The sequence below is a fragment of the Lissotriton vulgaris genome, chromosome 11, assembly GCF_964263255.1.
Source record: "Lissotriton vulgaris chromosome 11, aLisVul1.2, whole genome shotgun sequence".
Taxonomy (NCBI): Eukaryota; Metazoa; Chordata; class Amphibia; order Caudata; family Salamandridae; genus Lissotriton; species Lissotriton vulgaris.
The window spans coordinates 944,639,751-944,652,975 of record NC_141699.1 but is presented as its reverse complement, the minus strand read 5'-3'; the positions used below and the strand labels follow the sequence as shown (position 1 = coordinate 944,652,975).

At 43.4% G+C, this 13,225-nt stretch overlaps 1 protein-coding gene across 1 annotated transcript in view; it reads right to left on the bottom strand.

Moving 5' to 3' along the window:
- LOC147683725 (von Willebrand factor A domain-containing protein 5A-like) overlaps positions 1–13,225 on the bottom strand; it is a 752,535-nt gene that overhangs the window by 667,770 nt on the left and 71,540 nt on the right. Inside the window, exons 3-4 of the mRNA XM_086944099.1 lie at positions 7,763–7,965; positions 7,123–7,345 (exon numbers count right to left, since the gene is read on the bottom strand). Of these exons, the coding sequence (XP_086800225.1) occupies positions 7,123–7,345; positions 7,763–7,965 (426 nt within the window). The remainder of the gene's footprint in view (positions 1–7,122; positions 7,346–7,762; positions 7,966–13,225) is intronic.

Sequence of the window (13,225 nt, the reverse complement as noted above, 5' to 3'; positions counted from 1 at the left end):
CCAGGGGGTAAAAGTTTATTACTATCAGCAGTAAAAGATCAGAGATTATGCTCCCTGCCTGTCCATAATGGTAATGAGGTTGCCCAATCGGATGCTACAAGCACTGTAGCGCAGATAAGTTCAGTAGTATCAGTAGCAGGAGTGCCTTCTTTGATTGTAACTCCTGAAGTGCAACTTGATTGTCAAACTTGGGTGGGGAACCTAATCTCTTGGAATTTGGATGGGCTATGTTCCAAATTAGATTGTGGGGACTGGCTTGGCTTTGTTAACTCATATGATGTATGTATGTTTCAAGAGACTTGGGCATGTGAACCTGTATTTGTGCTAGGTTATTTAAATTTTTCAGTGCCAGCAATAAAGGGCCCGAAAGGGAGACCAATTTGGGTTCGTCAGACCCTTAAACTTACCATCAAAAATATAGAGACTAGCCATAATGACATCCAGTTGATTAGGGTAACAAGTGATGTATCAGGGCCACTTGATATATACAACATATATGCTAGGAGTGTAAAGGGTGGTAGATCTGATGTTTTAATTGCATTGGGTAATCTTCTTGATAAATTTTCCCCTGATAATAATGTTGTGATAGCAGGCGATTTTAATCGGACTTTTGAGCCCCTGGTCATGTGCGAGGCCTCCATTGGAGCAGAAGAGGACTCCCATTGGGGTATTCCTGCGTTAGATCTGAAGCCAGTTACACATTGGACTGAGGACATTATAGATCTGAATGCAATGTGCCTAGAAAAAGGTCTGAGAGCTTTGAACGGACGTACAGCTTTGGACAGAAAAGGCTCCATGACCTTTGGTAATGGAAGACACAAAAGCAGGATAGATTATGTTATTTGCAGCTTACCGCTGTGGTCATCTGTCTGTGATATGGAGGTCGTCGTGAGACCCGAGAGCGATCACAACCCCTTATGTGTGGAGCACAAATGGTGGCCCGCTGGGACAAATCCTACTTGCTTGAATGCTCTTGCTCCACCTTTGGTCATTCCAGAAAATAACATGCGTAGGCTTAAATGGGCTAGCGTAGTGACCAATCAACAGGCTATTGATAATATCAATTATGAAACTGACAAAGCTATAGTTGCTTTGGAAACAATCAGTGTTTCTCCCTCTGGCTTGAAGGAAGTGGTTAATATTCATGATACCCTTTTCGTCAAGATTAAAAAACATTTTCTGAAACCCTTTAGGCGAAATGGGGCTAGAGCTAGTAAAGATGCAAAATGGTATAATGCCGAATGTAGGGATGCACGACTGGCTCTGGGTCAGGCAATCAAAAAGAGGGGGGCCGAAACTACCCGTCTAGCCAGAAAGAGTTATAAAGCCTGCATAGTGAAAGCTAAAAGAGCCTGGGATGAGCTACACTGGTGTAAATTGAAAAAAGCTAGTGACAGAAAGGATTCAAGAGCATTTTGGAATATTGTTAAATGGGGTAGTGAGAGAGTAGAGGAACCCCCTAACAACAACGTACCTCAGGAGGCTTGGGCAGAATTTTTTTTAGCTCACAGTATGCTCTTAATACTCAGATTACAGGTGAGGACAGTATTATTATGTCCTTTTCTTACGGTAATCTTTTTAATGACAAAGATTTTGATTGCTATAAATGCTGTGAATAGAGGACCTGCTCCTGGTTCGGATGGCGTGCCTGCCGATATCTTTTTAAATGATAAAGAGCGGTGGTGTAAATATTTCCATTTACTTATCAATTTCATTGCCAAGGGTGCTGAGGTCCCGGCCTCTTGGAGAGGAGCTGTGATCATCCCGGTGTTTAAAAAGGGAGACCGTGCACAGCCGGGTATTTATAGGCCAATAAGCCTTATTGACACTGTACAAAAAATAGTCGGCTGTGTGGTTGTAAACAGGCTCCTAGACTGGGCAGAGGACAATAATATCCTATCACCTTACCAAGCAGGATTTCGAAGGGCAACAAGCACGGTGGACCAAGTATTCAGTTTCCAATTGCTTCAATGGAAGACTGTGGTGCTGGGAGGAGGCAGCCTATATGCAGCATTTGTCGATTTGAGGGCTGCCTTCGACCTGGTGCCGCGGGCCAAATTGTGGCAAGTTTTACATTGTCCTGGGGTCCCTGAGGAACTATTGACCTTGGTAATGCGATTGCATGAGCTTACTTTTGCTAAAATACAGTGGGGAGGCCATGATATGGTCACAGATGAATTTCCAGTAGAAAGACGGGTTCGACAAGGGTGTTAAAAGGCCCCAACCTTGTTCACTTTGTATATAAATGGTGTTGTCCCCCGCATGGTAACGGCTCCAGTAGATGCCCCATCTCTTTCAGGGTTAAAAATCCCTATACTAATGTTTGCGGACGATACGCTTATTATGTCAAAAACGCCTAGTGGTTTGCAGCGTGCTCTGTCCATTTTTGAGAATTTCTATGGGGAACATGGGTTGGAGGTGAACGCCACTAAAACTAAACTCATGGCTTTCAAACCACACCGTAGCTTAAAGTCTAAAATTGTTATGAGTGGGCGGCCTCTTGAGGTGGTAAACTCATTCACATACCTGGGAATTCTCATTGCAGATAACAGGTGGAGCCAGCATATAAATATTGCCACCCTGCGACATAAGCAATTATCGGGTGCCATTAATTCGGAACATAGGAAGTCTTTGACCAAACCTGTCAAGCCAGCTTTGCTGGTTTATGAAGCAAAGGCTATAGGGTCCGCACTTTATGGTGCAGAGATGTGGGGCTTTGAAAATTTGAACTCTACAAGGGTCAGAGAACACATTTTTAAGACTACTCACCGGCACCCCGAAAAGTACTCCTCTCCTGCCTCTAAGATATGAGCTTGGTAGGAAACAAATCATGGACCTAGCCAGACTACGACCAATCTTATATTGGCGAAGACTCTGGACTACTCCCGAGCTTGTGCATTATGCCGAAGGTTTTATTGATGTCATAAAGGCGGACTGTTTCCATAAAATTAGTTGGCTCAATTCACTGAAGGCAATACTGTTCGAGCTGGAGTTAAGTTCTATATGGCTTGATCCAGCAGGTGCATCATTCCCCACCAAGTCTGCCCTAAACAATATATTTTGGGAACACGTTGCTAGCAAGAGTTTGTGTAATTCTAGTAATGGGTCCATGTCCGCGGGTTTCCTTGAGGTAAAACTGTACCTGGCTTTGGAGTCGTACTGGGATATTATCTCAAAACCGGGTGACAGGAAGCTCCTATTCCAATTGAGAGCTGGAGCCCTCCCCATAAGATCATTGACAGCCAAATGGGGCTCAGGGGGGTGTGACATTTGCCCAGCCTGTGGAACGGGGAAGGAAACTCTTGGTCATTTTTTGTTCTCTTGTAAAGCATATTGTGTCCCAAGGCGCGCCTGGCTAGCACCTATGTGCAGGTACCTTGGTACCACTTGTAGTTCTGTTGCTCTGCGCATTATATGTTCAAGCCCACTAACATGGAGATTAATAGCCACAGCTAAATATATTGGCTGGGCATGGGTGATCAGACAGACTGCTAGTTAATTAACTATTCTCGGTCTGTAAAATCTGTCTATGTATTTATTTCTTTAGCTTTTTAGATTAATAATGAACTTGGTAGCTATACAGAGACTGCTAGTTAATTGACTATTTTCTGTATGTAAAACTTGTTCCTATGAAATTGACACTATCGCTCTTTAAATTGTAAATGTTTTTATAATAATGTATTAATCAAATCTCTTTTTAATTCTTTTTAATTACTTAGCAAATACTGTGAGTTTCCGTTTTTAATTAATTGTATTTTATGGATCCAATAGTGCTTTGTGAATGTGTTTGATTGTAAATGTAATCCTATTTTAATATTGTCAATATTTTGTGTATGTTTTGCTTTTATGGAGTAATCACTCGAATAAAGCACTATTTGAATTTGATTCACAATTTAAGAGATTTACAAGTGGAAGCCAACACAAGCAATAAAGTATGCTAAGGCACGAGCAAAGATTACAAAGGTTTAACTATTCACAAACATTACTTTTGACTCATGCATACATTACACAGGCTGACCTACAAATGCTGATTTGAGGCTAATTTCCTCCTAACCTCACATGTGTAGTCTAAATGTTGGTATTTTTTTTAAGATATTGTCCTGTGGTGTATTGCTTTGCTGTAAATACTGTTAAGTTCATGTCACCTTTGGGAGCTTAAGGGCTGACTATGACGACGGTGGGCTGCCATCGCAACGCTCTTTACCGCCCACCATTTTACAATGACGGGCGGATGGATGAAGGTCGGAATGATTGACCGCCCTGCATACGACGGGCTTAAGGAGCCCATCAGTGCATCAGAGGGAGCCGCAATCCCTACAATGGTGGCAGTGCCTGCCAAACACCACCGTAGGGATTACGATGTCCCTTCCTGTCAGCCGTTTCATGGCAGTTTACCCGCCATGAAAAAGCAGGTGAAAAGGGACATGGGGGGCCCGTAGCAGGCCCCCCACCCCCTGGTCATCAGACATGGGACCTGGGGGGTCATTTATGGTGCTCCCCTACACATCCCTTCACCATGTGGATGGCACAGCATGGTGCCGGTCACAGTGTAGGGATATGCAAAATGTGAATTTTTGGGACTGCAGCATGTGCTGCAGCCTGCCGCTCACACCGCAGTACAAAGAATACACTTTGTAACCGCCTTGAAGGTGCTCACAATGTAATTTACAATGCAGGACCACCAACAGCAAGTCAGGCGATCCCATTTCCGAAGGGATGGCAGTCCAACCGCCATCCTAATCAGGCCCTTAGATGTGTATTTTACCACTTTTAATCCATCGTATCCATCGTAGATCTACGGCGAAAGGGGTCTTTTGCCAAAAGTAGATTTACATCGGAGTAAATCTACATCTGTGAATTTACTCGTACACTTTGTAGTAAATTTACTACATTTCACTAGTCACCATTTCAGAGTGCAATGTACTATAAAGGCTTACATGTCAGGTGAACAGCCACATTTACAAGTGTAAAGCTACTATAGCCTAAAAGGATCCTGGAATAAGTCAAGCATTACATATTGCCAGCACTGGTACTGCAGCCCTTCCCATAGAAAATAATGGTGGCAGAGACTTAAAATAGTACCCCGTTAGCAAATAACTTTTAAATAAAATAATAAATGTTGACTTTTTAAAACTATACAATATATATATATATATATATATATATATATATATATATATATATATATATATATATATATATATATATATAATGAAATCTTTTATCTTTAATAATAAATATTTTTTTTTACCATATAAATACATTTCAAATATAAATACATTTCAAATAATTTGTATACCTTTTTGCATTTTTTAATACACAATTAGGCAAATCCACACATTCTGATTTAGGTGGGGTTGTGTTTAAAAAACCTTTAAAAGTTCATTTTAATTGAATATATTTAACTCAACTAAATATTTAATTCAATGTCAAGTTAATACTCTAAAGTTAAACTAATAACGTTCCACATGTGGGTAGAGTTCTCTGCCATCAGTGCAAAAATCTCCCTGTGAAAAAGTGTTGGAAAAATTCAAAAAGTTTATTAAACTCAAAAAGAAACTTGTAAAATATTTTTTATGTTGCAAATTCATATATGTTAATTTATTTTATTTACAATTTAGATCAAAATATAAAATATATCTTTGAATTAACTATTTAAACATATTTAGGTAAAATTATTTGTGACAAGATTTAGTAAAACATACAACCTTAAATGATATTTACTTATGTATTAGAAATTACAAAACATTATGTATGGAATTAATCTAATCAATAATTATGTTTCTAAAGCAATAAAGGACATTTATAATAAATAATATTAAAATATTTACCTTAAAATATTTTTTACTCTTTAGAATACTTTTAACTATCAAAAGTGGATACATTTTTAAAAAGCCAAAACAAGACCTTATTTTAGCATTATTTCCTGTTGAATTCTATTTTAAATCCTTGGCTCTAGTTTCTTTCAATGGGAGGGTGTTGCAGTACCAGTGGTTGGCCATATGTGAGACTGGACGTACTCCAGGTATCATCTTAAGTAGTGTTGGGTAGTTTTTTGCTGTAGTAACTTAAGTGCAGTTTTTGAATAGCAATGGCCTTACTCTTTTGTGGGTTGGTGTGTCATTCCCTAATCCCCTCCTTAGCCGTAACTTAACCCCTCCTTACTCCCCCCTAAACCACTCCTCACATTTAGTAGTAAGCATTGCCCTTTTTCCAGCTACTCCCCCAGTACCTCCCACATTTATTACTAAGTAGCAAACTTATATGAGTGAGGTTCTCCCCACAGAAAAGATATGAAATGTAGAGAATGAAATGTATACTTGTAGGTCTGTGAAACTAATTAGTACTACTTTATGTACTACAAAATGGAGCTTGTGAATTAGACCAAAAGAGTGACACAGGAATGTTTGGTGAATAGTGTAAAAGTAAAAAATGTATGATGGCAAACTCGCTACATTATCTTTTCTTGACCACTACCCATACTCTATTCTAGGAGGAAATGTTCATGTGCACAATGTACATGTCTTACTTTCAATACGAGCATTTGTTCCACCTTCGTGAATTGTTCACCATGTGCATATCATGACAGTTTCTAGGCATAAACCCAACAAACGTACAGTCTTACTTCTTTCATCAAGTTCTGGTCATTTACTGAATAAACAGATGGCACAAGCTTTAAGCTGTGATGCTGACGCTTGCTGGTATCCTGAGCTTGGTGGAACGTTGTGCAATCTGATAACCAACTACCAGAAAGCAGATCCTTTTCCAGGGAAAATTGGGGTGCAGAGTGCAGTTAAAGTTAGCAATACATCATATTTTTTTATGAGACCGAATACTTTTTTTTGGCACAACAGAAGAACAATTTACAGAACATCTTGGCATTAAGTAACATTGAGAGTAAACAGCCAGCACAAATATTGAAGTCATGGAATACAATCTAATTCAAGAAGTGAAAACTAACATTAAATAGAACTAAATTGCTTGAGGTCTTAGAAACTGAAGGGAAAGCCGGTGCAGTTGAACTCAAATCCCATGCGATTACGTTTATTTCAAAGAAGTAGTGTTAAAATAAAGCTTACTATTTCTGATCTACTGACTCCCTCATTTTCATTGTTCTCTCACCTCGTGGAGTGTAACGTGGATTCAAGACAGTGGGTAAAACAAATCGGACAGCACCATCAGGTTCCAGTGGCAGCTCCCTCACGAAGGACAGAGTGACTGCCGCTTCCTGATTTGGGGGTAGGTTACCGACACTGCATGAGAAGATGTCGCCAGAGCTGCTGTCCTCCTCCAAGAGAAAGGCTTCCTGCCCCTGGCTGATGGCATCAGCATAAGTCTCCTGGGCCTGTAAGGTTTAATAGACAATAATAGATTTTCTATTTACAATGGATTCAACCCATCACATTTGACATAACCTGAACGACACGCCTTTTAGATTCACAAGATCAAGTTGCAGGGTAAAAGTGAGAGGCAGTGTACAACTAGTCCATGACAATTTTGATAATAAGCCTGTAACTATTGCCTTGATGGAACACTTTTAATATTTGAAAAAATATATAAACTAACCAGTAGCTTATATGCCTAGAATGAATCTTACCAAACTGCCAAAGAACTCTCATGGTACAGAATATGGTGAGGAGAACATAATTAAAAAAAATTGCCCAGCCATTCTTATGACACTGAATTTGCAGATTGAGGTCCCACGCGATCAAAATATGCTCCATAAGGAGGAAGTAATATTACAAAGAGTAACCCCCATTACCTGCTTCTTCTCTTGAATCTCTGCTACAATTCTCTTTCCATCCACCATGGCCTCAAAATTGTAGACAGCGGAGTCATTATCCATGGGAAACACAAATACAGCCTCCAACGGGTTCTGCTCCTCATTCTTATAAGTGAGGGTTGCCGAAACATCAGCCACAAAGCCTTTTACTTGGACAGCTACGGTGATACCCTTAAGTGGAACTGGGAAAGAAAGAGCATGTCAACTTATATCACTGTGGTCTAGAGATCATCTGTCAAACTATTCTGAACTAGAAAGAGCCAATAACACCATCTAAGAAGCAATAGCTATGCCACCAAAAGACACAGGTAAATGAGGCCAGAAGCCCAATAACAATTTACAGATACTGGCAAAGTAGTTCAGTAGATACCAAATAGTTGCATAAGTAAACATACTTGTGTCACTCCACGTTATGTCTCATAAGTCAAGATAAAAACTCAAATCTCATAGCATATAAGAACCAAGCATTGTAAATGCAAGAGTTTCTCGTCTTTGATTAAGTTGAAGCCATTTGCTTTGCTAATGGTATTGTATAGCAAATCAAATGGCTTTAACTTATTGAAAGGTGAGACCTATTGCAACTGGGTACCGCTCCAACACCCACCGACCACACACGCAACCTCGACTCCACCCTCTCCATGATTAAACAGGTCAACGCCATCTCCTCCTCCTGCTTTAAAACCCTCCTCCTGCTCCGTAGGATCTACAAGGGGATCCCCACTGAAACGAGAAGAACAGTCACCCAGGCCCTTGTCAGCAGCAGGTTGGACTATGGAAACGCCCTCTACGCAGGAGCCTCAGCCAAACTCCTGAGACGGCTCCAACGCATCCAGAATGCCTCTGCATGCCTGATCCTCTACATCCCTCGCCGCAGCCACATCACACTCCACCTGAGAGACCTGCACTGGCTTCCGGTCAACAAGAGGATAACCTTCAAGCTCGTCACCCACGCACACAAGGCACTCCACAACACCGATCAACGTACCTCAGACGACTCAGCTTCTACACCCCCACTTGCCAGCTCCGCTCGGCTGACCTCGCTACAGTCCCCCGCTTCCGAAGATCGACCTCAGGTGGCAGATAGTTCTCCCACCTCGCTGCCAAGACCTGGAACACCCTCCCCCATCCACCTACGGCAGACCCAAGACCTGCTGACCTTCAGAAAACTCCTCCAGACCTTGCTTTTCGAGCAGTAGAGGAATTCCCCACCCCAGCACCTTGAGACCCTCACGGGTGAGTAGTGCGCTTTACAAATTATATCATTGATTGATTTTTGTGGGGGGTTTTTCTTTCTAGACTGGACCAGGGGAAGCAACACAGAAAGATGGGAACAGCAATACGGAAAAGCAGTGGGAAGCAAAAACTATGGCACAGACAGCAACATAGAATTCCGGGTTGGCAGAAGCAACACAAAAGGCAGGTAGGGCGGAAGCAGCATGGAGGGTGGGTACATGGAAGCAACACTGAAAGGGGGGGCAATGGATAGCAACACGGAGGGTGTGGGAACAGGAATAGCAACACAGGGGGGCAAGAGCGGAACCCACACAACATTTCAAGAGCAGAAGCAACATATCACAGGGGGCAAGAGCATCAGCAACACAACACAGGGGGCAAGAGCTGCATTAACACAACACAGTGGGGACAAGAGCAACACAGGGGGCAAGAATGGAAGCCACACAACATAGGAACCAAAAGAGCGGCAGCACCACAACACAGGGGGCAAGAGTGGCAGTAACACAATATTTATTTATTTATTTAGGTGATTTGTATTGCGCACAAATACCCTGGGGTGTCTTGGCGCATGAGGTCTGTTGATCTGGACAAGGAAGCACTTGAGAAAATGTTTTGATTAAAGAGCCACGTCTTCAGATCTTTCCTAAAGATTGTCAAGGTGGGACAAGTTTGATGGCGGGGAAGGGTATTCCAGAGTCTGGCAGCTGCAACTAAAAAGCGTCTGTCTCCCCAGGAAGACGTTCTTGTGCGTGGGACTGATAGGGGGAAGGCTGCAGAGGAGCGGAGGGGTCTGGTGGGGCAATAAATAAGAAAGGCGTTTTTGAGGAACTGAGGCCCTGAATTGTGGATGTCCTTGCAAGCAATACAGAGCGCCTTGAATTTGATCCGGCTTCTAACACGCAGCCAGTGAAGCTGCCGTATGGCCGTCGTGAAGGAGTTCTTTGGGATGTCGAGTAGAACCTAGCCGCCGTATTCTGAACGGACTGCAGCCTATTCAGGACCTTCTCTTGGGCATTGAGAAGGAGGGCGTTACAGTAGTCAATCTTAGAGAAAATAAGGGTGGTAACAAGGGTTTTCCCTGCTGAAGATGGGATGTACAACATTAGCTTCTTAATTTTTCTTAGGGTGTAAAAGGAGGAGGATACCACATTGTTAAAATGATGATGGAATATCAGTTTATCATCAAATACTACTCAGAGGTTTCTGACCTTGGTGACTGGTTCGGGGGTGCCCATTTCATTGGGCCACCAGGTGGCAGACCACGCAGGGGATAGGGTGCCAAAGGTCATGACCTCCGTCTTCTCGGAGTTCAGTTTTAAACAAATCATTGACATCCAGGAGCTTTTGGCTAGCATACCCTCCTGGAACCTGGCCGCGACAGCTGCCCCATCTTTGTGCACGGCTAGCACCAGCTGGGTGTCGTCTGCATAGGTGGTTAGACTCAGTCCGTATGATTTGATTATCCTCGCCAAGTCTGAAACGCATATATTAAATAACGTAGGTCTTAGCGAGGATCCTTAAGGCACCCCGCAAGGAAGAGTGAAGATGGGAGAGTAGAAAGTGCCCAGTTTTACTGTCTGAGTGCGGTTGGAGAGAAATGAGGCAAGGAGATCCTTTGCCATATGGTTAATCCCTAAAGTTGAGACACGGTCGATCAGAGTGGAATGGTCGACCGTGTCAAAGGTGCCAGATAGATCTAAAAGTATAAGAACCGCTGTCCCCCCTTGGTCTAGAATTGCCCCGATTTCATCAGTTGCCTTTATCAAGGCAGTTTCGGTCCCGTGACCTTGCCTGAAACCGAATTGGGCGTCAGAGAAGTGTGGCTCACCAGTTAGAGGAGGCAGACCCAGAAGCAGAGGTCAGCCCGGGACCAGGGTTCAATTCCCGACGTGGCAGGGTTTGGAGCCCAAATGTCCACGGACCTGATAATTCTCGCTTCGGTCCCTACTTGAATCAGGGGTTCACGCTCTGCAACTCTGGGCAATAGCTTGCTCAATCTCCACTACGGCCCCCGCGGCGGGATGCCTGGCTTTCACCTTGGGGGTGCCCAGCTGGGCTATCCCACAGGGAAAAACCAGGACGGGTTCCCAAAGCAAGCGCCGAGATACCCTTTGTGGCGATACGTGCGCTATATAAGAAACTACATTACATTACATTACATCTAGGAGATGGTTATGGTTGATGTACTCAGACAACTGTCTGTTCATGAGACTCTAAGATCTTGGCAGTGAACGGGAGACAGGCTATCGGTCTGTAGTGTACTGATGCCGTGGGATCTAGGGAAGGCTTTTTAAGAAGAGGTTTGATGACCGCTTTCTTCCATGCAGGGGGGTAGGACCCTGTGAGGAATGAGGAATTGCAGATATCCGTGAGAGGGGATGTAATAACCTCAGGCATCTGATGGAGTATAGACGGTGGGCAGGGGTTTAAGGGGGAACTTGACCTAATGGACGCAATGAGTTTGCTGATCTGTACAGGGGAAGTATTATGAAAATTGGGGAAGGAGGGGGGAAAGGGATGGGAATGTTGGGGTAAGGATAGGAGGTGAAAGCTGTGTATATCTTCGTAACCTTGATGGCAAAGAAGTCAGCTAGTGAGTTGCAGAGATCTTGGGATACCTCTGTGGCTTCACATATTTTCGGAGTTTAAAGGGTATTGACTACCTGGAACAGTGTCATAGCAGAGTTCTGGGCAGACTCAATTTGAGAAGAGTAAAAGATACTTTGAGAGATAATTGCCCGCTCGTATATGGACAGTGCATCCTTATAGGTTTGTTTGTCCTGAGGTTTATACTGCTTCCGCCAGTGTCTCTCCAGATTTCTGCAATACTGCCTGGAGTCTGAGATCCTCTGTAAACCATGGGGCACAAGGGGTGTATCGATTAGAAAAGGTCTTTTTAATTGGTACTACCTGATTACAAGCATCCTGGATCCAGTCCTGGTATAAGTTAGATGCTGTAACTGGATTGGAGGTGCCTTTATAGAGGGAGTTTGAGAGAGTCTGGGCAAGTAGCGATATGTCCGCGTTGTTCCATGCTTGAGTGATCTTAGGCGTGTGGGTGTTGAACTGAGGAGGATTAGTATTGTGGGCCTTGATAGCAAACATTACTACTGCATGATCAGACCAAGTCACGGGGAGGACCATTAGCAGGGTGATGTCAGGATCATTGGTGAACAAACCGTCAAGCATGTGACCAGCTTGATGGGTAGAGGAGGACACTATCTGTTGTAGTCCTACCACTTGCAGATCTGTGATAATTTTAATAGTATCTATATCGCTGGGGGATTCAAGATAGAAGTTAAAATCTCCTAATATGGTGTAGTGCGGGCTTTCCACAATAGGCTCTATGAGATCATCTAATGCTGCAAGAAAGCATTTGCGAGAGCCAGGAGGGCGATAGAGAAGGGTACCTCTAAACAATTTATTATTAAGTGAGAGGGAGAAAATAAAGGCCTTGCAGTCTGGAAGATGGAATGGTTCTATTTTTGTGACATAGGGCTTTGTGGATGATGGCTAGACCACCGCCCTTCCCCGTGGATCTATCCTGTCTGATCATACAATAGTCCTGCGGGGTAGCCGAACAGAAGTCCGGACCGGAAGAGGCATCAACCCAGGTCTCAGTAATAAACAGGATATCTATATCTTGGTTGATGATGAGCTCCATGATGTCTAAATTATATTTGGGGAGGGAGCGCACATTGCTGCGCGGAAGTGGGTGCGGTGAGTGGATGGGACAGCGTTGGAAAAGGGGCGAGGAATGGGGAGACCGAAAGTGGGACATTGGGCTAATCCAGAAAAAGGTATGTTAGAGAGCGACAGAGACAATGCAATTCCTTGGCACCAGTGCTGAGTGCTTTTAATTGTGCGGATGAGTATCTTATGGTGTTAGTCGTGAGATTGGCGATAGTAGGGCCAGGGGGGAGTGGCCCTGGGCCCGGTCCAGGCGCAGACTGGCTTGCCTTGGACGTGCCTTCGTCGCGCGTCAGAGGAGGCATGTGGTCTTTATACCGGTGGAGGCGAGCAGCTAGACTGCTTAACCTCTGTGGTAACCGGAAGTGTTAAAGTCACACTTTCTGTAATGGCGATCACTCCCTCCACAGCAAACTGAATAGTCAGTGGTGGAAAGGGGAGCAGGCCAAAGGACACAAAGATAACTTTTGCTAAGCATACAATTGGAACACAAAATTAAAACCTAAGGTGCAGTGCAAG